This window comes from Pelophylax lessonae (assembly GCF_965119305.1).
Source record: "Pelophylax lessonae genome assembly, chromosome: 9".
Lineage (NCBI taxonomy): Eukaryota > Metazoa > Chordata > Amphibia > Anura > Ranidae > Pelophylax > Pelophylax lessonae.
In genome coordinates this window covers 254,202,274-254,226,155 of record NC_138776.1, presented here as the reverse complement: position 1 = coordinate 254,226,155, position 23,882 = coordinate 254,202,274, and the positions used below count along the sequence as shown (strand labels likewise).

Here is a 23,882-nt window from a genome sequence, read left to right as displayed (position 1 = left end):
TGTATGGTTGTTAGTTAACAATCTCATTGATGCCCTTCTCATGCTTAACAGACTCATTGTGCTTTGTTGTTGCTTTGTTTTTCTTTTTTAACATTTTTTTAATAAAAAGTAATGATAACCGATGCGGCTGAGAAGCCACTCAGCTGTCATCACAAGGAGCGGGAGGGGGCGTCTCCCCCCCCCTCCCGCCGCCTTCCGCGGCTCGCCCGGGTCTCCCATCCCACCGGGAGGCCCGGACAACCAGCCTGCACGGCCGCCGAAGACCCGATCAAAGCCGCATTCGGCTCTGATCGGGTCTCCATGCAAAATGACATCACTTCCGGGTACTCGGAGCCAAATTCAAAACAGCCAAACTTGGCATTTTGAATGCTTTTAAGTGCAGAGGAGGGGTTTGGGGTCTTTTAGACGCCCAGATCCCTCCACAAGAGTACCTGTAAAAAAATAAAATAAATAAAAAAAATTTTAAATTTTCGAAAATATCGGCCGATATCGATATCCAATGGGCAAAATATCGGTATTAAGAAAACGTCAATTGGTTGATCACTACTCTGCATGTTAGGTATCTATTTACTCGGCGTAACAACATCTTTTATATTTTACCGAAAAATTGGGGTATATATTGTGTTTTTTAAAGTTTTTTTTTTTTTTTAAGTGCATTTTTCCCAAAAAATTGCGTTTGAAGATCGACTTCGCAAATATCGAGTGACAAAAAATTGCAATGATCGCCCTTTTATTCTCCAGGGTCTCTGCTAAAAATATATATAATGTTTGGGGGTTCTGAGTCATTTTCTTGGGAAAAATATGGATTTTTACTTGTTAACAAAAAGTGTCAGTAAAGGCCGGGTCCACTTCCGGACAGTCCACTGTGTATTTACGTCGGTACTTTGACGTTAAATACCCGGGTTATGGCAGCAGATAGCTGCCATAACCCTGGTATTTTTTTTAAAATGGTGGGCGGTCCGCTTTAACATAAGGGTGGTCCCAGCGATGGATTCGCCACTGGATCACCTTTATGGGCTGCGGGAGAGGTGCCCCCCCTCCCCCCACCGCTTCCCGGTCCTTTTCCCCCCGCGCACCGGAGCCGTCGGTAGCGGGGAAAACTATCTGGTCTGATGTCCCCTCAAGCAGGAAGTCAAGTGAGGGCAAGATTGCCCCCACACCACTCTATGGCCTTGGAGGACTGGTGCGACGTCATACGTCGCTTCCTAGCAATGGATTTAAAGAGCCCATTTTTAATCATCATGAAAAGATAAATACTTTTTTTTTTTTCTTTTTTAGTGTAGATGTGAGGTCTTTTTGACCCCAGATCTCACATTAAAGAGGACCTGTCATGCCTATTTCTATTACAAGGGATGTTTACAAATTGTAAAAAAAAAAGTGATCAAAATGTTTTTTTTTTTCAAAAGGAAAGTGTAAAAAAAAAAAAAAATAATAAAATAAAAGATAAAATAAATAAGATAAAAAAAAAAATTAAAGCGCCCCGTCCCTCCGAGCTCGCGCGCAGAATCGAACACTTGCGCAAGTCGCGCCCACACATGTAAACGGTGTTCAAACCATACATGTGAGGTATTGCCGCGATCGTTAGAGCGAGAGCAATAATTCTAGCCCTAGACCTTCTCTGTAACTCTAAACAGGTAATCTGTAGAATTTTTTAAAATGTCTATTGGGATTTTTAAGTATCAATGTTTGTCGCCATTCCACGAGCGTGCGCAATTTTGAAGCATGACATGTTGGGTATCTATTTTCTCGGCGTAACATTATCTTTCACATTATAGGAAAAAAATGGGCTAGCTTTACTGTTTTCTTATTTTTTATTTAAAAAAATGAATTTTTTCCCAAAAAAATTGGGTTTGTAAGACCGCTGCGAAAATACGGTGTGATAAAAAATATTGCAAACATCTCCATTTTATTCTATATGGCAGGGATCCTCAAATTACGGCCCTCCAGCTGTTGCAGAACTACACATCCCATGAGGCATTGTAAAACTCTGACATTCACAGACGTGACTAGCAGTAGTGTATTTTGGTTTTGTGCTGCCCTAGGCAAGATTAAAATTGGGCGCAACCCCCCCCCCCCCATGTAAATTTGTCCCACTCCTTCCTTTTAGACGGATGTGACTCCCTCCAAAATTTAAGGACTACAAGTCCCAGCATGAACCCCTGAGATCTCATGAGGGGGTGGGAGAGAGAGAGAGAGAGGGGGGTGGGTGAGGGGGGGGGGGTGAGATACAGAGAGAGGGGGGTGAGAGAGAGAGAGAGAGAGAGGGATGAGGGAGAAGGGGAGGTGAGAAAGAGAGGTAGGGGTGAGAGAGGTGATTCTAGCAACCAGTGGCTAATAGAGTCTCAGGTGAAGGGGGGGGGGGGGCTTTTTTGCTGCCCCCCTGCAAAGTGCTGCCCTAGGCCTGGGCCTTGTCAGCCTAGGCCAAAATACAGCACTGGTGACTAGGCATGATGGGAATTGTAGTTCCTGAACAACTGGAGGGCCATCGTTTGAAGACCCCTGCCCTAGGGTCTCTGCTAAAAAAATATATATATACTGTTTGGGGGTTTTTAGTAATTTTCTAGCAAAAAAAAAAAAAGAAGATTTTAACTTGTAAACAACAAGTGTCAGAAAAAGGCCCGGTCCAGAAGTGGTCAAGTAGTTATGCCTATCAGCACAGAGTTTGTTTCAATTTCTTAGAGCAAGCCAATACTGTAATGGATCCCAAGAAGTAAATTTTATGAAATTACCAAAAAACGATTGCAAGAACTACAGAAATTAAAGGCTCGTTGTGTAGAAAAATGAAAAATATCATTTATTATATCTTTCTTCTTTTTTTTTACATATTTAAAAGATTCAAAAATGTGCAGCCTTCCATCTCCAAAGGTTCCCGCATAAATGCTGAATCCAAATGAAATCATATATACTTACAGCAATGAATGATACATGTCAACCTTTCGTTGTGGTATCTACCAAGGTTCCCATTCATCTGGGTCATGGTTTATCTAGTAGTAGTTGGTCACATTCAGATGGACTTGTTCTGTAATGCTGAAGACATTTCGTAGCTTCTCCAAGACACTTCTTTGTTTCTAGGGACTGATGATACCCCGGCATTTCTATCCACACCTTAACTACTTCAAGTGATAATAAGAAAAAAAAAAAAAAACCCCAAAAAACTAAGATGTCATACTTACTACTTGGTCTGTGTAATGGTTTTGCACAGAGCAGCCTCGATCCTCCTCTACTTGGGTCCCCCGTTGCTGCTCCTGGCTCGGGAGCCGTGGTGTGTTTTGGTTTTGTCCTGCCCTAGGCAAGACTAAAATTGGGCGTCCCCCCTCCTATGTAAATTTGCCCCACCCCTTCCTGTCTAACAGATGTGACGCCCTCCAACATTGAAGCACTACAAGTCCCAGCAAGAACCCCTGAGATCTCACGAGAGGGGGTGGGTGAGAGAGATAGAGAGGGTGGTGGGAGAGAGAGAGAGAGATAGAGAAAGTGGTGGGGGGGGGGAGAGAGAGAGAGAGAGAGAGTGGTGGGAAAGGGGGGGGGGTGAGAGAGAAGAGGGGATGAGAGAGAGAGAGAGAGAGCAGGATGGGGTGGGTGAGAAATCGGGAGGGGGTGGGAGAGAGGGAGAGGGACTTGGAGAGAGAGAGAGAGAGGTGGTGGGTGAGAGAGAGAGGAGGAGAAAGAGAGAAGGGGAAAGAGGGGGTGGGAGAGAGAAAGAGAAAGGGGGGTGGGAGAGAGAGAGGGGGTGGGAGAGGGAGAGAGGAAGAGAGAGGGAAGGGGGTGGGAGGCACTAGCAACCAGTGGCCAATAGAGTCCCAGGTGGAGGCAGGGGTGGCTAATTTGCTGCCCCCCTGCAAAGTGCCCCCCTAGGCCTGGGCCTTGTTGGCCTAGGCCAAAATACAGCACTGCCTGGGAGTCCTGCCAAATGCCCCCAGAGGAGGGTTTCTCAACCAGTGTTCCTCCTGAGGTTGCTAGGCATTCCTTAAGAAATGGGCAATTTCTACCTCTCAGATAAGTTTGCAATGACACCATTGTTCCTTTTAGCTCTCTGTAAGGGGGTAATTCTTCCCAATGATGATAAGAGCAAGGAGCATTCTTCCCACTGACTGTCACACTAATGTGTCATGAGTTGTAGATTTTTAATCTTTAGCAGGGGTTCCTCGAGACCAGAAATTATTTTTAAGGGTTCCTCTGTGTTAAAAAGGTTGGGAAAGGCTGCCCCCATGGCAAACAATGATTTTGGCTGTATACCTGCTGATTGGCTTTGGCCAATCATGGCAAAGAGGATCAATATCTTCATCACGATCAGATCTCTAGATAAGGTTTTCAATAGTATAGTGTCCCCAAAAACACATCCCCAAAGACATGCAGCAGAATACATTTTTGGCCTAAATGTATGAAGAAATTTAACTTTTTTTTTATTAGATATGTTTTATAACAGAAAGTAGAAAATATATATATATATATAGATTTTTTTTTAATTTTCCCTATTTTTTCATTTATATAATAAAATAAAAAAAACTAACAAACAGCGGTGGTCAAATACCAAAGGGTCCACAGGAGAGCTTTCAGGTTCTGCTACAAAGTGACAGGTCCACATTAGAAGCAGTAAGCTCTACAGAAAAAAATGCTCATCCAGTTATAGGTGGATGCTCGTGGCTCAATGGCCTGTCTGAGGGATCTCCTCAGTGATTGTCCCGGACAAGCCCCCAACTGCCAACATGTTCAGCTGATGACATTTTGCACAACAAACAAAAATTCTACTTAACAGGGCCTTAGCTGTCTTGTAATGGCCGTGGAAGGTGGGTAGCACTGGTTATTTCCTACAGAAAGTGGTGGGTCAGTCAGCTTACAGGCATCTACCCAACAGTGAAGTATCGGCTTTCAGTAGGCTGTCCCTTCTTTGTAAAGATTGAGAATTTTACCTTGAATGTATAAAAATAGAATATCAAACTACAAATAAAAGGGAGCCCAGTTTATCTCCTGTGCGTTTTATGATGCTCGCGAAGGTGGGATTTCTGTGAGAAGCACTTAGCACATTCTATACACTTAAAGGGTCGCTCTCCCGTGTGGACCCTCCTATGCCTAAGAAGGTCAGAGTTACTGATAAAGCCTTTCCCGCACTCCAAACAAGAATAAGGCTTCTCCCCTGTATGAGTCCTTTGATGGATCACCAGCTGGGAGTTACAAGGGAAACACTTTCGACACTCTGTACATGAATAGGGCTTCTCTCTCGTGTGGACCCTTTGGTGTATGACCAGCGTCGACTTAGTGGCAAAACGCTTGGTGCAAGCAGAGCAGCCGAACGGCTTCTCTCCGGTGTGAACCCGTTGGTGTACAATAAGATGGGAGTTACTGGTAAAACATTTCCCACATTCAGAACATGAGAATTGCGACTTACTGAGGTGATCCCTCTGGTGTAAAACCAGCTGAGACCTAAAAGGAAAAACCTCCCCACATTCGAAACAAGAGGCCTTCTTAAACTTCCAAGGGTCAGCAGGGCCTAAGGTGTTAAAAGATCCCGTATGATGATCCAAGCTCACAGAAGTAGTACTTTTGGGGCTAGTCCTTATTTTTTTGCCACCTCCATTCTCTACTGAACTTTTCTGTTCCAAATTGTCCAAAAAGTTTGTCTGATGGTTGGATTGTTGAGGACTTCCATTGCTTGTTTCTAATTCTTGGCCACCTCCAGTCCATACAGGGCTCTTGTCATAGCACGGATCACCAGCAGAATCAATGCTTGCAAATTCTGAGCTGGCCTCCGTACTACAGCCAACTTTTTTCCCCAAACCGGTGTGAACCCTTTCATGCCGAAAAAGACTTAACTGGGTACTGAAACATCTGCTGCATTCCGAACAGGCGAACGGTTTTGACCGCACATGACCTTCTTGGGGAGAAGCCACATTTAAGGTATTGGAAAAACAGATCCCACCATCTGAAACGGGGATTTGACTTTTCGTTGGGGTCAAAGGTGTGCAAGTTGTCTCTGTTTCCACAAGTGGCAAAGTATTTTCAAAATCTGGATGAGTGCCAGCATTATGATCGATGATTTGGGTATTGGAGGTCTTTGTAGGATTGTCTGGAATAGAAGCTAGCTCGGTATAGGAGGGTTCATAAAAAGCCATCTCACCTTCTTCGCTCAAGGTGTACTCCTCCTTGATGAAGGTCAAAGCGTTTTCCGCACTATTGCTGGAGGAGAAGATTTCGGTGTAGGTAAGGTGGGCTTCCTCACAAGAGACCGTTTCCAGCTTGATATGAGCAGCTGCATGTTGTGCATGTTCCACAGGCGTGGAGATGTCAGAGTTTATGAGACAGTCTTCGTCATGTGAACCTGGCTCATTCTTAATATGCACAAATGAATTATCTGTGTGATCCGAGGGTGTGGAAATAGCAGAGCTTGGACCCAATTCTTCCCATGTGGCGTTATTGTTTGTCTCTAACAAAGAAAAATAAAAGGGACACGCTAAAGCACATTTCTTTCAAAGCCATGTTGTGTATCCTCGGTGGTCTACCATTTTCTTGAAGAATAAACACAATGGACACGACTTACCTTCAGTGAGATGTGTTCCGTGTGCTGCTGTGTCCCCCTTTAGCAAAAATCATCCTCCTCCATTGCACCTCCAGCCCTACACAATCTTTTGATGTGAAGCTATGCGATCTCTGATTGGAAAGTGGGGGGGGCAGACTAGGGATGTTCCAGTATCTGTGCCGATATCGAGTATTTTCACGAGTACTCATGAAAATGCTCCTAATACCTGAAACCGATACTTTGCGGTGTGATTTGGATCCAAACAAAATTAACTGCAAAGAATTGTATGGAATTTGAATAGGAAGACCGTGTGATTCCTGTCTGAATAGCATGCTGTTTCCCGCACCGCTCCTGTGTAAACCCAGGATTCCCATAGGGATTTTGAGTCACACAGGAGCGGTGCGGGAAACCTCCCTGCATGATGGGTTCCATCAGCTCCAGCTCCCGATCTGACTGTGGACATCTGCGGCTTGGGTTTCTCCTGCCTCCCACAATGCTTTGTTCCCCACATGTCCAGCAACTCTCTTCCCCCAGCCTGACAGTACAGACTACAGGAATTTTAATTGGTCAGCAGCATCACATGGATGGCGCTGACCAACCAGAAGCCGCCTAGACTGTAATGTCAGCTTCTGTCAGGAAAGGAGAGAAAGCCAAGGGGATTTAAAATCCCTGGACCGGTGAAGCGGCTTTTAGGCCTCTGACAGCGGGGGGTCATAGCAATCTGGTACAGTGGGACGGGGGGCGAAGTTTGTTGAGGGGGGCTGGGGAGAGGGTCCAGTAGGTGGCTGGAACCAATGGAGGCTAGAGGGAGAGGGCTGCTGGAGATGTTGGAAGCAAAGCCATGGGAGAGGCAGGAGGAGTCAAAACCCATCATGCAGGGAGGTTTCCTGTACCGCTCCTGTGTGAAAAATCCCTGGGCAATTCATTGCAGTGCGATTTGCGCCCATTCATTTTGTATGGACAAATATCTCGACTGTACTGTCAGCTTCTGTCAGGAAAGTCCCTGGAGCTCCGAAGTGGCTTCTTGGCTTCTGACAGTGGGGGATCCTGGCAATCTGGTACAGTGGGACTGGGGGGGGGGCTGGGGAGAGGGTCCAGTGGGTGGTTGCCACCACTGGATGCTGGGGGGGGGGGGGGAGGGCTGCTGGAGATGTGGGAAAAAAAGCCATGGGAGAGGCAGGAGGAGCCCGAGCCCAAACCCGTCATGCACGGAATTATCCTATACCGTTCTTGTGTGAATTTTTGGGGTCTCGTCCGGGATAATCCCCGAGCAATTCTTTGCAGTGCAATTTGCGCCCATTCATTTTGTATGGACAAATACCTTGACTGTACAGTCAGCTTCTGTCAGGAAAGGAGAGAAAGCCAAGGGGATCTAAAATCCCTGAAGCGGGGAAGTGGCTTTTTGGCTTCTGACAGCGGGGGGATCATGGCAATCTGGTACAGTGGGATTGGGGGGGGGGGGCTGGAGAGAGGGTCCAGTGGGTAGTTGGAACCCCTGGAGGCTTGGGGGAGAGGGCTGCTGGAGATGTGTAAAGCCATGGGAGAGGCAGGAGGAGCCCGAGCCCAAACCCATCATGCAGGGAGGTTTCCTATACCGCTCTTATGTGACGTTTTGGGGGCTCGTCCGGGATAATCCCTGAGCAATTCTTTGCAGTGCGATTTGCGCCCATTCATTTTGTATGGACAAATATCTTGACTGTACTGTCAGCTTCTGCCAGGAAAGGAGAGAAAGCCAAGGGGATTTAAAAACCCTGGAGCGGAGAAGTGGCTTTTTGGCTTCTGACAGCGGGGGCTTTTGGCAATCTGATACAGCGGGACTGGGAGGGGGGGGGGGCTGGGGAGAGGGTCCAGTGGGTGGTTGCAACCACTGGATGCTGGGGGGGAGAGGGCTGCTGGAGATGTGGGAAACAAAGCCATGGGAGAGGCAGGAGGAGTCCAAGCCCAAACCCGTCATGCAGAGAGGTTTCCTGTATCGCTCTTATGTGAACTTTTGGGGGCTCGTCCAGGATAATCCCTGAGCAATTCTTTGCAGTGCGATTTGCGCCCATTCATTTTGTATGGACAAATATCTTGACTGTACTGTCAGGAAAGAAGAGAAAGCCAAGGGGATCTAAAATCCCTGGAGCGGCAAAGTGGCTTTTTGGCTTCTGACAGCAGGGGATTGTGGGAATCTGGTACAGTGGGATTGGGGGAGGGGGAGGCTTGAGAGGCTGGGGAGAGGTTCCAGTGGGTGGTTGAAACCACTGGAGGCTGGGGGGGGGAGAGGGCTGCTGGAGATGTGGAAAGCCATGGGAGAGGCAGGAGGAGCCCGAGCCCAAACCCGTCATGCAGGGAAGTTTCCTACACCACTCTTGTGTGAGCTTTTGGGGGCTCGTCCGGGACAATCTCTGAGCAATTATTTTGTATGGACAAATATTGCACCAAAAAGTATCAGTATTTGTTATCAGCAAATACTTGACTGCAAGTATCAGGACACTTAAGGGGTATCCATGCATCAGCTTCTGTGAAACAGAGGAGCGGGGAAAAAGGGATGGGTTCGTCTATGGATGAAAGGGGGGGGGGGGAGAGATCTTTCCATCATCTGCCCATCCTCCATTCATAATCCTGTCTAATTCATAGAAGCCATAGTACAGATCCTATGAATGGGGTAACTGGGTGGAAAAGATAGATGTAGTTGGGCACTCTTGATGTGTTTCAATGACCGCTCCCTCAGTTCTATTAAACCCTGCCGCACCGGAAGAGTATGGTGCTATGGATTGGGCGAGATGGCATCGGAGTAGGAAGATTACTGCTAAACGATGACAGAGCAGCACAAGGGACAAATCTCAACCCGAAGGAAAGTAATGTCCCTTTTGCTTATTCTTTCCCCCTTTAGCTCCATGTTACCTTTAACAATTGCCAGGCTATTTAGCAGTATTTTGCCCTAAAGACTTACAAATCAGGGAGCGCTCACTGTTGTGTCAGTTGGCCTCCTGCTTCGGGTCAACATTGACCCTGACTTCCCATGCCCATCCCATAATACACATGCGTGCCCTCTCTAATAGTATCACGTGATAGAGCTGGCAGGGCAGGAGACCTGATTTTAATCAGCTGTAGTTACGTAACACTTACAGGTCTTGTCCCTCCCCAAAAAGGAGAGCAAAAGAGGGGTTATGGTTCAACACACAAACATAATTCCGAAAAACGAATTTAACTAAACGATTGATGTAAATTGCACATGTCTACTATCTACAACTCTGCCCCATCTACATGGCCTATCTTGCCCCAAAATATCACCTAAACTGTCCTCTGCGCTCCTCCAGAGTCTCCTTCTCTCTAGCTCCCTTATCGCCTCCTCCCATGCTCACCCCCAGGACTTCTCCAGAACCTCCCCCATCCTCTGGAACTCCCAGAACCTCCCCCCTCTTCTGGAACTCCCAGAACCTCCCCCCTCTTCTGGAACTCACAGAACCTCCCCCATCCTCTGGAACTCACAGAACCTCCCCCATCCTCTGGAACTCACAGAACCTCCCCCATCCTGTGGAACTCCAAGAACCTCCCCCATCCTGTGGAACTTCCAGAACCTCCCCCATCTTCTGGAACTTCCAGAACCTCCCCCATCTTCTGGAACTCCCAGAACCTCCCCCATCCTCTGGAACTCCCAGAATCTCCCCCATCCTCTGGAACTCCCAGAACCTCCCCCATCCTCTGGAACTCCCAGAACCTCCCCATCTTCTGGAACTCCCAGAACCTCCCCCATCTTCTGGAACTCACAGAACCTCCCCTATCCTCTGGAACTCACAGAACCTCCCCCATCCTCTGGAACTCACAGAACCTCCCCCATCTTCTGGAACTCACAGAACCTCCCCCATCTTCTGGAACTCCCAGAACCTCCCCCATCTTCTGGAACTCCCAGAACCTCCCCCATCTTCTGGAACTCCCAGAACCTCCCCCATCTTCTGGAACTCACAGAACCTCCCCCATCTTCTGGAACTTCCAGAACCTCCCCCATCTTCTGGAACTCCCAGAACCTCCCCCATCTTCTGGAACTCCCAGAACCTTCCCCATCCTCTGGAACTCCCAGAACCTCCCCCATCTTCTGGAACTCCCAGAACCTCCCCCATCCTCTGGAACTCCCAGAACCTCTCCCATCCTCTGGAACTCCCGGCACCAACCTGTCTGGCCTATCTCCTTTAGGTCATCCCTGAAAACTCTTCTCTTCGGAGAAGACTAAATGTTTTTATTCCTCCTTCAAATTATCTCCAAAAACTCCTAACCCTCGTCTTGATTTGTATGGTACCTGTACTGCCTTTATTTTGTAAAATGTCGGCACTATATAAATCCTGCCTAATGATCATTTTTTATGCTTTTAACGAAATAAGCCTCCAATATCATGGCAGTTAGGCCTCCTCTTACCTTCGGAGGTGTCCGTACTACGATTCTCCATCACAACACCTTTGACCAGATCTTTGTGTCCTAATAAATACTGCCACACCTGCATGAGAGAGAGAGACGGCGATGACACCTTATAGGAACCTGACACCCACAATGATACAGTCACCATCCAGACACATCCCTTGTCTGTTACTGGATAATGTCCCAGAATTCCCGGCACCGCTCACCTCTCCGGTCAGGAAGTGAATGATCCTGTTGGCGAGCTCCAATACCTTCTTGTCATTATTTTCTCCATGGGATGGGGAAAGAGCTGACGGAGCAGTAATGGGGCTCTGGCTTCTGCTCCATCCATCTGACCCTCGTGAGCGGTTGGTGGAAGCCACTGGCTGGTCGGTTGTCTTCTTCACAACTGTATAGTCCTAAGAAATGAGGGGACAACTTTATAGACACAGTTGAGGTGTCCCCGTCCCAGTTATGGAGTCCTCAAGATGTCATGTGACCTCCCAGAATCCTCCTCACCTCTCCGGTCAGGTCTGTGTTTTATTAATAGAGATAAGAGTGATGTCATGTGACCTCCCAGAATCCTCCTCACCTCTCCGGTCAGGTCTGCGTTTTATTAATAGAGATAAGAGTGATGTCATGTGACCTCCCAGAATCCCCCTCACCTCTCCGGTCAGGTCTGTGTTTTATTAATAGAGATAAGAGTGATGTCATGTGACCTTCCAGAATCCTCCTCACCTCTCCGGTCAGCTCTGTGTTTTATTAATAGAGATAAGAGTGATGTCATGTGACCTCCCAGAATCCTCCTCACCTCTCCGGTCAGCTCTGTGTTTTATTAATAGAGATAAGAGCGATGTCATGTGACCTCCCAGAATCCTCCTCACCTCTCCGGTCAGCTCTGTGTTTTATTAATAGAGATAAGAGTGATGTCATGTGACCTCCCAGAATCCTCCTCACCTCTCCGGTCAGGTCTGTGTTTTATTAATAGAGATAAGAGTGATGTCATGTGACCTCCCAGAATCCTCCTCACCTCTCCGGTCAGGTCTGTGTTTTATTAATAGAGATAAAAGTGATGTCATGTGACCTCCCAGAATCCTCCTCACCTCTCCGGTCAGGTCTGTGTTTTATTAATAGAGATAAGAGTGATGTCATGTGACCTCCCAGAATCCTCCTCACCTCTCCGGTCAGCAGGTAGAGGATCTCCAGGGTAAGGTTCAGGACGCTGTCAGTCATACGTCTCTGGTTGGGGTCCATGCTGTGCTGGTGTCCCCGCGTAGTTACAACCCCCTTTGATGTGACGGTAATAATGAACCTTCTGACGTGCCACAGGAGGAAAGCCCTTAAGAAAAGCATAAAAGTTTTAACATGCAACAAAAAAACAACAATAATACAACAACATACAACACTCAAAATAATAACAATGATATAATACTAAACCCTCCAAATAATGATATACTACAAACAAAGCCTCAAAAACCATCATAAACATGCCTGAGAGGGAAACAACTGTTTGCATGAAGGCAGCTGGGTCCCTGGGGTGTAATACCTCCGGGTTGTCACACTCCTACCTAGCTGGAGGGCGTCTTCTGGATGTTTTCTAAACAGCTTCTTAGTTAAAAATACCAAGCTACCACATCACTTCCGGGTTCTGCGTTCCACCACCCGGGCCGGCTCTGCGTTCCAAGCCTCTTCTTCTGGGCGCCTCCTTCTGGCCGCGATTGGACGTCGGAGTCCTTTTCCGGCTGCTGGAACGCACAACTGCACCGCTTGGAACGCACGGGCCGGAAGCGCCTTCGAATGCAGGAGAATTTGATGTGAGTAAAGAGGTTCCTAGCACGAAGGGGGATTATTATTATTATAATTTTTTTTATAAACCACATGGTAATGATGTAATTAAATGGGGTTTATTATATTTTTGGCAATAATGTAAAATCTAAACATTGCTGACTTTTTTTTATTATGTTAATAGCAGTAATGCAGAGAGGGTTGTTGTTGTTGTTATTATTATTGTTTATATTACTACTATGATGTCATAGAATTATAATAATTATATTATTAGTGATAGTATTAAAACACCAACACTCGTATTTATTTTAATTTTTAATTTTTATTATTATAATTATATTAATTTTTGCTGTATAACCCCTTTTGCGTCAGCGCAAATCGGTGCATTATATGAGTCGCGACGCTGGGGTCAGTTAAAGTTAGTCTCGATCGTGCGGCACCATGATTGGTTGACGTCATTATATGAGTCGCGACGCTGGGGTCAGTTAAAGGGACACTCGATCGTGCGGCACCATGATTGGTTGATGTCATTATATGAGTCGCAACGCTGGGGTCAGTTAAAGGGAGTCTCGATCGTGCGGCACCATGATTGGTTGACGTCACTATATGAGTCGCGATGCTGGGGTCAGTTAAAGGGAGTCTCGATTGTGCGGCACCATGATTGGTTGACGTCATTATATGAGTCGCGACGCTGGGGTCAGTTAAAGGGAGTCTCGATCGTGCGGCACCATGATTCGTTGACGTCATTATATGAGTCGCGACGTTGGGGTCAGTTAAAGGGAGTCTCGATCGTGCGGCACCATGATTGGTTGACGTCATTATATGAGTCGCGACGTTGGGGTCAGGTAAAGGGACTCTCGATCGCGCGGCACCGTGATTGGTTGACGTCAATATATGAGTCGTGACGCTGGGGTCAGTTAAAGGGACACTCGATCGTGCGGCACCATGATTGGTTGACGTAATTTGAAGCCCCTCCTCCCAGCTCCATATTGAGCTGATTGTGAAAGCTTGGTCGTAGTTCTAGGGGGCGCCGATGGAGCGTGTTCTTGACAAGAGACATATATTGTATATGCAGTGACTGGGCATATAGGTCCACCTGCCCTACTGCCAAATACATGCGTCAAGCTGTCATAAAGGGGTAAAAGGAGAACAAGCACCACCGCTAAAAAATCTTGCTGAGTCCCGTCAAGGGGTGTAGCACTCTGTCCTGTTTTGATCCATACTGTGGTTTGGCGTTAAAAAGCATCTCTTTACATTTGTACGTGCTGGCTGTAGCTCCACCCTAGGCTAAAGCCCAATTTATGGGCATTGCTATAGGGGGTGTTAAAATTAGCACTGAGCCCCCCCCCCCCCCCATCTCAGATTGAGTATGTCCACATGACTCGCTTACTGATAGTACCTCCTCCAGTAAATGGAATCTCAGCAACCCCACTGACACCGCTCCTGATAGTACCACCCTTGGTCCCTTCATGTCACATCCCAAGCTTCCCAGCAGCCTCCATGACCTACCTCCTGATAGTACCTTCCTCAGCCCCTGCAGGTTACATTCCAGGCTTATCAGAAGCCCCCAGGTCTCACTTGCCAATAGTACCTCCCTCGGCCTTGCAGGTTACATCCCTGGCTTCATAGCAGCCCCAATGACTCACTTGCCAATAGTACCTCCTGCGGTCACAACCCTGACACCTCAACAACCCCAATGACCCTCCTCCTGATAGTGTCTCCCTTGGTCCCTGCAGGTCACATCCCTGCCTTCTCAGCAGCTCCTAAAAATCACCTGCCGATTGTATCTCCCTCGTTCCCTGCACGTCACATCCCAAGGTTCTCAGCATCCTCATGACCTACCTCCTTATAGTATCTTCCTCAGCCCCTGCAGGTTACATTCCTGGCTTCTCATCAGCCCCCACCCATTACCTGCCAATAGTACCTCCCTGGGTCCCTGCAGGTCACATCCCTGGCTTCTCAGCAGCTCCTAAAAATCACCTGCCAATAATATCTCACTCGGTCCCTGCAGGTCACAACCCTGGCACCTTATGACCCCCATGACCTACATCCTTAAAGTGTCTCCCCTGACCCTTAGGTAAAATCCTCAACAACCCCAGTGACCCACCTCCGGAATTTTACCTCTCTCAGTCCCTGCAGGTCACATCCCATAGGTTCTCAGCAGCCCCCATGACCTACCTCCTGAAAGTATCTTCCTCAGCCTCTGCAGGTTACATTCCAGGCTTCTCAGCAGCCCCCACGCATCTCCTGCCAATAGACCCTCCCTGGGCTCCTGCAGGTCACATCCCGGGCTTCTCAACAGCCCCCACGCATCACCTGCCAATAGAACCTCCCTGGGCTCCTGCAGGTCACATCCCGGGCTTCTCAGCAGCTCCTAAAAATCACCTGCCAATAATATCTCCTTCGGACCCAGCATGTCACACCTCTGGCTTTTCAGCATCCCCCACGACTCACCTGCCAACAGTACCTTCCACTGTCCCTGCACGTCACAACCCTAGCACCTTATGTCCCCCATGACCTACCTCCTGAAAGTATCTCCCCTGCCCCTTAGGTAAAATCCCTGACTTCTTAGCAGCCCCATGGCTAACCTCCCAATAGCCCCTCCCCTGATTCCTGCAGATCACATCCCATTCTCAAGAGTATCCCCCATGTATCACTTGCCAATAGTACCTCCCTAAGTCCTCACAGGTCACATCCCTGGCTTCCAGCAGCCCCCACAATTTACCTCCCAATAGCACCTCCCTCAATTCATGTGGGTCACATCCCATGCTTCTAAGCAGCCCCCGTGTATCACCTGCCAATAGTACCTCCCTCAGTCCCTGCAGGTCACATCCCTGGTTTCTCAGTAGCCCCCCACAAATCACCTGCCAATAGTACCTTCCTCAGTCCCTGCAGGTCACAACCCAGACACCCCAGCAGCCCCTATGACCTACCTCCTTATAGTACCTCCCCTTATCCCTGCAGGTCACATTCCTGACTCCTCAGCAGCCTCTTGGCTTACTTCCCAATAATATCTCCTCTGGTCCCTGTAATGGCACTCTTCCACTGCAAGCTCAGCTCTACTCGGCCCTGCTTGGCCCTGCTTGGCCCGGTTTGCTTTTCCACTGCTGGTACCGCATGGTACGGTGTTGGAACGGTTCGGTACGATACGGTATAGGTTTGCTTTTCCACTAAAGTAGTACTAAAGTTAAGTGGGTGGGATAACAACGGGGTGGGTGGGATTCTCTGACCAATCAGTGGCTAGTAGTGACTGCATGCAAAGGATTGTGGGATATGGTGCCAGTTATGGTACCTGTTGGAACCACAATCGAGTAGGTACTGTTTTTTCAGAGCCGTACCGTGCCGTACCATTCGGTTCCATGCAGTGGAAAAGCGCCGCTGTACCGTACCGTACCGAACCGTTCTGACACTATACCATGCGGTACCAGCAGTGGAAAAGCTTAAAAGCGTGCCGAACCGTTCGGTTCCATGCAGTGGAAAAGCGCTGCCGTACCGTACCGTACCGAACCGTTCTGACACTATACCATGCGGTACCAGCAGTGGAAAAGCACAAAAGCGCGCCGAACCGTTCGGTTCCATGCAGTGGAAAAGCGCCATCCGTCACATCCCTTTCTCCTGAGCAGCGGTTGTAGTTCACCTGCCAATAGTACCTCCCTTGGTCGCTGCAGGTCACATCCCTGGCTCCTCAGCAGCCTCTTGGCTTACTTCCCAATAATACCTCCTCTGGTCCCTGTAAGTCACATCCCTGGCTCCTGAGCAGCGGTTGTAGTTCACCTGCCAGCAGCTCACTAAGCCCTGCACTGACTTCCTTTTCAAATAAGCAGACCAGCCCCTGGCACACATTGACCTCTTGTGTTGAGCCGCACTTCACACTGTCTCCTGTCTCCAGCTCTGTGCTGTGCCCTCTATAAAAGTAAAGGATCAGTCAGTATTTGCGTGGCTGTGTGATCAATCTGCCGGCTGCAAGTAAACAGCACTGCACTGTCAGCAGATCGATCCCCAGGAAGATGGGGGTATTGGGTTAAAGGCAGTAAAACTCAGACAAGCTTTCCAGCCCTACTCCACTAAGCATGGCTGGAGTTGGCCTTAAAATGATAATTGTTTAAAATAATTTATGTTGCAGCTGTATTTAGATTTCTGTGTGTTCATTTCAAAGAAGTCAAGCTGTGAGCTTTGTAGGATCTTCTGCGAAGGATACTTGGCCCTTTTACAGATCGGGTTCAGTGTAAATCGCCTCGACCACCATAGGATGGACCAAGATGTGTCTGGGAATATCCTAAACCTCACCCTGGAGATCATCTACCTGCTGACCGGAGAGGTGAGGAGGATTCTGGGAGGTCACATGACATCACTCTTATCTCTATTAATAAAACACAGACCTGACCGGAGAGGTGAGGAGGAATCTGGGAGGTCACATGACATCACTCTTATCTCTAATAATAAAACACAGATCTGTCTGGATAGGTAAAGAGGATTCTGGGAAGTCACATGACATCACTCTTATTACTATTAAAAAAACACAGACCTGACCATAGAGGTGAGGAGGATTCTGGGAAGTCACATGACATCACTCTTATCTCTACTGTATTAATAAAACAGAGCTGACCGAGAGGTGAGGAGGATTCTGGGAGGTCACATGACATCACTCTTATCTCTAATAATAAAACATAGATCTGTCCGGATAGGTAAAGAGGATTCTTGGAGATCACATGACATCACTCTTATCTCTATTAATAAAACACAGACCGGGCCATAGAGGTGAGGAGTATTCTGGGAGGTCACATGATATCACTCTTATCTCTATTAATAAAACAGACCTGACCGGAGAGGTGAGGGGGATTCTGGGAGGTCACATGACATCACTCTTATCTCTATTAATAAAACACAGACCGGGCCATAGAGGTGAGGAGTATTCTGGGAGGTCACATGATATCACTCTTATCTCTATTAATAAAACACAGAGCTGACCAGAGAGGTGAGGAGGATTCTGGAAGGTCCAATGACATCACTCTTATCTCTATTAATAAAACACAGAGCTGACCGGAGAGGTGGGGAGGATTCTGGGAGGTCAGATGACATCACTCTTATCTCTATTAATAAAACACAGAGCTGACCGGAGAGGTGAGGAGGATTCTGGGAGGTCACATGACATCACTCTTATCTCTATTAATAAAACACAGAGCTGACCGGAGAGGTGAGGAGGATTCTGGGAGGTCACAGGACATCACTCTTATCTCTATGAATAAAACACAGACCTGACCGGAGAGGTGAGGAGGATTCTGGGAGGTCACGTGACATCACTCTTATCTCTATTAATAAAACACAGACCTGACCGGAGGGGTGAGGAGGATTCTGGGAGGTCACATGACATCACTCTTACCAAGGTGAGGAGTAATATTGTTTCTGTATGATGTTTATTGTATCTTACTGCATAGAATTATGGTCCCATGAAGAAGAAGTCCAATAAACCACCACCTCCCTCCTTGTCACCTGAGGGAAACATTGACAAGAAGATCCTAGAAGTCACCCAGAAGATCATTGATCTACTGACAGGAGAGGTGAGCTGTGCCGGGAATTCTGGGACATTATCCAGTAACAGACAAGGGATGTGTCTGGATGGTGACTGTATCATTGTGTGTGTCAGGTTCCTATAAGGTGTCAGGATGTCACTGTCTATTTCTCCATGGAGGAGTGGGAGTATTTAGAAGGACACAAGGATCTCTACAAGGACGTCATGATGGAGAATCAGCCGCCCCTCACATCACCGGGTAAGAAGATGTGGAGTCAGAATCCCATGTTTTTTGCAAAATGCAGATCTGTTTATTATAGAGAACAAGTACTGCTGGAGATGGTGAGCAAACATGGAGGACAAATTTAGGGCCGAGATATATCCCTGGGAACTACAGGCCGGTTAGCCTAACATCAATAGTGTGCAAGCTATTGGAGGGGATGATAAGGGACTATATAAAAGATTTTAGTGATGAAAAGGGTATCATTAGTAGTAATCAGCACGGATTCATGAAAAATTGTTCTTGCCAGACCAATCTATTAACCACTTAAGCCCCGGAAAATTTTACCCCCTTCCTGACCAGGGCCTATTTTGCGATTCGGCACTGCATGACTTTAACAGACAATTGCGTGGTCGTGCAACGCTGTACCCAAATGAAATTGACATCTTTTTTTTCCCCCACAAACAGAGCTTTCTTTTGGTGGTATTTGATCACCTGTGCGATTTTTTGATCATGCGCTATAAACAAAAAAAGAGCGACAATTTTGCAAAAATAACAATATTTTTCACATTTTTTTATATGAAATTCCCCCCAAAAAAATGTAAAAATCAAAATTTTTTAACATTTTAGGCCAATTTGTTTTCTGCTACATATGTTTGGTAAAAAAAAATCGCAAAAAGCGTATTTTGGTTGGTTTGCGCAAAAGTTATTGCGTTTACTAACTAAGGGAAAGATTTTTGTCATTTTTGTTGTTTTTTTTTTTTAACGAGTAATGGCGGCGATCTACGATTTTTTTTGCGGGATTGCGACATTGCGGCAGACAGATCGTACCCTTGACTGACATTTTTGACACTTTTGGGGGTACCAGTGACATTACTACAGTAATCAGTGCTATACATATGCACTGTTACTGTAAAAATAACACTGGGAGGGAAGGGGTTAACTTTATTGGAGAGGGAGGGGGTTAAGTGTGTCCCTAGGGGCGTGATTCTAACTGTGATTGGATGTGTGTGTAACAGCACAGATCAACGGTCCTACATAGCAGGACCGTATGATCTCTGCAGTTACACAGGGGAGAATGACAGACGGCTTTGTTTACATTAGCCGCCTGCCTTTCTCCCTCTCCACCCAACGATAGCGAGTGACCGGCGGACATCGGGTCCGCCGGTCACACGCGCGGGCTTCTTAGGGTACGAGCGGGGGCAGGAGCGCGCCTCCGGTGGCGCGCGCTCGCCCCCTATTGGCTCCCAGGCTAGTGACGTACCGGTATGTCACTTTGCCTGGGAGGGGCTGACCGCCGCCGTATATAGTCAGGCGGCGGTCGGCAAGTGGTTAACCTTCTATGAAGAAGTGAGCTACCATCTAGATAAAGGAAGGCCTGTGGATGTGGTGTATCTGGATTTTGCAAAGGCATTTGATACAGTTCCCCACAAACGTTTACTGTACAAACTAAGGTACGTAGGAATGGACCATAGAGTGAGTACCTGGATTGAAAACTGGCTCCAGGGGCGAGTCCAGAGGGTGGCAATAAATGGGGAGTACTCGGATTGGACGGGTGTGGAAAGTGGGGTTCCCCAAGGATCTGTCCTGGGACCAATCCTGTTTAATTTATTCATAAATGATCTAGAGGATGGGATAACCAGCTCAATCTCAGTATTTGTGGATGATACAAAGCTAAGCAGGGCAATAACTTCTATGCATCTATGCAGGATGTGGAAACTTTACAAGAAGACCTGAACAAAATGATGGGGTGGGCATCTACATGGCAAATTATATTTATTGTTGGAAAATTTAAAGAAATGCATTTGGGTGCCAAAAATAAGAATGCAAGATACTCACTACGGGGAGAACCTCTTGGGGAATCAAGGATGGAAAAGGACCTGGGGGTCCTAGTAGATAACAAGCTCAGCAATGGCATGCAATGCCAAGCTGCTGCAAGCAAAGCCAAAAGAGTACTGGCATGTCTAAAAAAGGGGACTCACTCCAGAGATAAAACAATAATTCTCCCATTCTACAAGACTTGGATCTGGCTGCATCTGGAGTATGCCATCCAGTTCTGGACACCAGTCCTCAGGAAGGATGTGCTGGAACTGGAGAGAGTCCAAAGAAGGGCAACAAAGCTAATAAAGAGACTGGAGGATCTCAGCTATGAGGAAAGACTACGAGCATTGAACTTATTCTCTCTGGAGAAGAGACGCTTGAGAGGGGATATGATATCAATGTACAAATACCGGACTGGTGACCCTAGCATAGGGAACAAACTTTTCAGGGAGAGAGAATTTAAAAAGACATGCGGCCATTCACTTAAATTAGAAGAGAACTGGTTTAACCTTAAACTGGGTAAAGGGTTCTTTTCTGTCAGAGCGGTAAGGGTGTGGAATTCTCTTCCACAAGCAAAACCAATCAATATATGCCTATTGGGATTTTTTAACCAACAATATGTAACATATTGGCCTTCATTTTCTGAAAAAATTACTGGAGCGGAACCGCGACCCACACTGTGTTTGTGGGCTTCCGTCAGTATACGGCTTCCTCCAGTCTTGGACATAGGTATCAGATATTCTAGCTGCCCCCCCATACAAAACTTGTAGATAACTGGAACCTTTCTTTTTTATTGAACAGTCTAGCACAGAATATATACAGGATGGACATCCCCCTCCTGATCAGATTACCCCACCAGGTCAGGTGCCTGATTACATTATCATATGCAGATGAAATTGTATACAGAAATATACTTAACCTGAACTTATTATCTAAAGAACCACCAACACAAACAGTATTCTACTTTTCCACCAGTAACTAATAGAGGACAATGATTCAATCAACCTGAGCCAATTAACTAGCAGACTGCCGTCCTCTAGCTCATGTATTACAATACACATTATCATTAGTGTAAACACAGAACCCATAGTAGATAACAGGTGGGTAAATCAGCATATTCAACAATGTGTGGAAGACAGGTGGTTGAGCTGATGATATTAGCATCTGCTATGAGTCTTACTGTCTTGGGGAGACATGGACTGGAATCCAAAGTCACACAACTCCAAGGGCCCCACATATAGTGTCTGTCTTTCATTGCCAGTAATGGTGAGTACCATCAAATCTTCACCCCCAAAGGTAGACTAACCAGGTACCAGCCCTCCAATCGGTCTGTGCCTGAGTTAGTCGGGTAACAAGCCCCAAAGAGTCAATCCATCCTGGCAGCCTCCTTGGCAAAGTTCCACATAGTTTGTGAACAGCGTCGCACGACCGCTCAATTGTCAGTTAAAGTAATGCAGTGCCGAATTGCAACCAAAAATGGCCTGGTCATGAGAGGGGGGGGGGAAATCTTTCGGAGCTGAAGTGGGTAAATATAGAGGTAAAGACAATAATATTAGCCAGCCCCTATACTCAGTAGATAAGCTGTTTGGGCAAAAAGTACCTTTTCCCATTGGTTTTCTGGGTTACTATATCCTCAAAGACCTAAAGGAAGGATAAAAGTTTCAGCGAAGGACCCACACCAGAAGAGAGGAAACTGAAGGCACTGTTAGATGATCATTTTGTTGCATAGCTGTGGTCATCTAGTAAATTGAGCCATAATGTATGTCAGGTCTTCAGGAAAAAAATAGATCTGTAGGGGTAGAATTTTAGGGTTTTTGGGTCATATCCAGTTGACAAGACCTTCTCCTCACTCATCCTATTTGAGGAGTGTCCAAACATTTGAAACAAAGGCTTTAGGGGGGCTGGACTGTGTCCACTGGGAATAGAAAATGGTGTCAGTGGAAGGAATAGTGCCCCATATTTGATTTCAGTGGGAAGAATAATGTCTGATTGTTGGTATCAGTGGGAGGAATTGTCCCTCGTCATTAATGTCAGTGGGAGGATAAGTCCCTCATCATTGGTGTCAGTGGAGGGAAAAGTACCCCATCATTGGTGTTAGTGGAAGGAATAGTGCCCCATAATTGTTGTCAGTGGAAGAAATATTGCCTCATCATTGGGGTCAGTAGAAGGAATCGCCCCTCATCATTGTTGTCCAGTAGGAGAAATAGTGCCCCATCATTGGTATTAGGGGGAGGAATAGTGCCCCATAATTGGTATCAGTAGGAGGAATAGTACCCCATCATTGGTGTCAGTGGGAGGAATAGTGCCCCATAATTGGTATTAGTGGGAGGAATAGGGCCCCATTATTGGTATCAGTGGGAGGAATAGTGCCCCATCATTGGTGTCAATAGAAGGAATGGTGCCCCATCATTGTTGTCAGTGGGAGGAATGGTTTCCCATAATTGGTGTCAGTGGGAGGAATAGTGCCCCATCATTGGTATCAGTGGGAAGAATAGTGCCCTATAATTGGTGTCAGTGGGAGGAATAGTGCCCCATAATTGGTATCAGTGGTAGAAATATTGGCCCATCATTGGTATCAGTGGGAAGAATGGTGCCCCCTAATTGGTGTCAGTGCAAGGAATAGTGGCCCATCATTGGTATTCGTGGGAGAAATTTTGGCCCATCATTGGTATCATTGGGAGGAAAAGTGCTACATAATTGGTGTCAGTGGAAGGAATAGTGGCCCGTCATTGGTGTCAGTGGGAGGAATAGTGCCCCATCATTGGTATCAGTGGGAGAAATAGTGCCCCATCATTGGTGTCAGTGGAAGGAATAGTCTCTCGTCATTGGTGTCCAGTAGGTGGAATAGTGCCCTGAGGGCCATAGAAAGGCAAGCAAAGAGCCTCATCGGGCCCGCAGGCCGCAGTTTGGGGATCACTATCCTATAGCATTTAAGAACCCATCAACGCCATTACCTGTACATGAATGTTCCTCATCCCAGAAACCCTTTCTTTGGTTTATACATTCCTAAATATTCAGATGTTTCCTTCTTCTCACCCTGATGTCTTTTTCTCCAACAGATCCACCATCGCCAAATTGTCCGAACGATGATTCCATTACTGTTATCAATCTCCTTACTGACCAGTCCTCCTCAGCAGAGCAGGAAAATATGACTTATACCCTGAATGACATCAGCAAGGCTTCAAATTCTTGTGAAGAAGAGGAACATTTTCCGCAGCGCGACATCTCCGCGGCCACACATCATACACCGATTATGTCTACTCATGTTAAGGAAGAACTCCTTCCAGCTGAAGAGCATTTCCCCCACCCTATAGACTCTACAACCACACAGAAACAGTCTTCATCAGCTGATTGTAAGGTGGAGGCGCTCATAGTTGAAGAGCATTTCCTTCGACTTGAGGACTCCACAACCACACATACACAGTCTGCATCAGCTGATTGTAAGGTGGAGGCGCTCCTAGTTGAAGAGCATTTCCTTCGACTTGAGGACTCCGCAACCACACATACACAGTCTGTACCAGCTGATTGTAATATGGGGGCACTCTTGGCTGAAGAGCATTTCCTCCACCCTGTAGACTCTACAACCACACATACACAGTCTTCGTCAGCTGATTGTAGGGTGGACGCGCTCCTAGTTGAAGAACATCTCCTCCAGCCTG

At 47.0% G+C, this 23,882-nt stretch overlaps 1 protein-coding gene across 1 annotated transcript; it reads right to left on the bottom strand.

Annotated features, from left to right (window-relative positions):
• Positions 1–4,675: 4,675 nt before the first annotated feature.
• On the bottom strand, positions 4,676–23,299 carry LOC309562670 (uncharacterized protein). The gene is made up of 6 exons (XM_082266948.1): positions 23,260–23,299; positions 12,457–12,679; positions 12,065–12,227; positions 11,116–11,307; positions 10,910–10,988; positions 4,676–6,421 (listed from the first exon to the last, which is right to left on the bottom strand). The coding sequence occupies exons 3-6, from the start codon at positions 12,140–12,142 to the stop codon at positions 4,962–4,964; spliced, it is 1,809 nt and encodes a 602-aa protein (XP_082123074.1). The 5' UTR covers positions 12,143–12,227; positions 12,457–12,679; positions 23,260–23,299; the 3' UTR covers positions 4,676–4,961.
• Between the last annotated feature and the right edge of the window lie 583 nt (positions 23,300–23,882).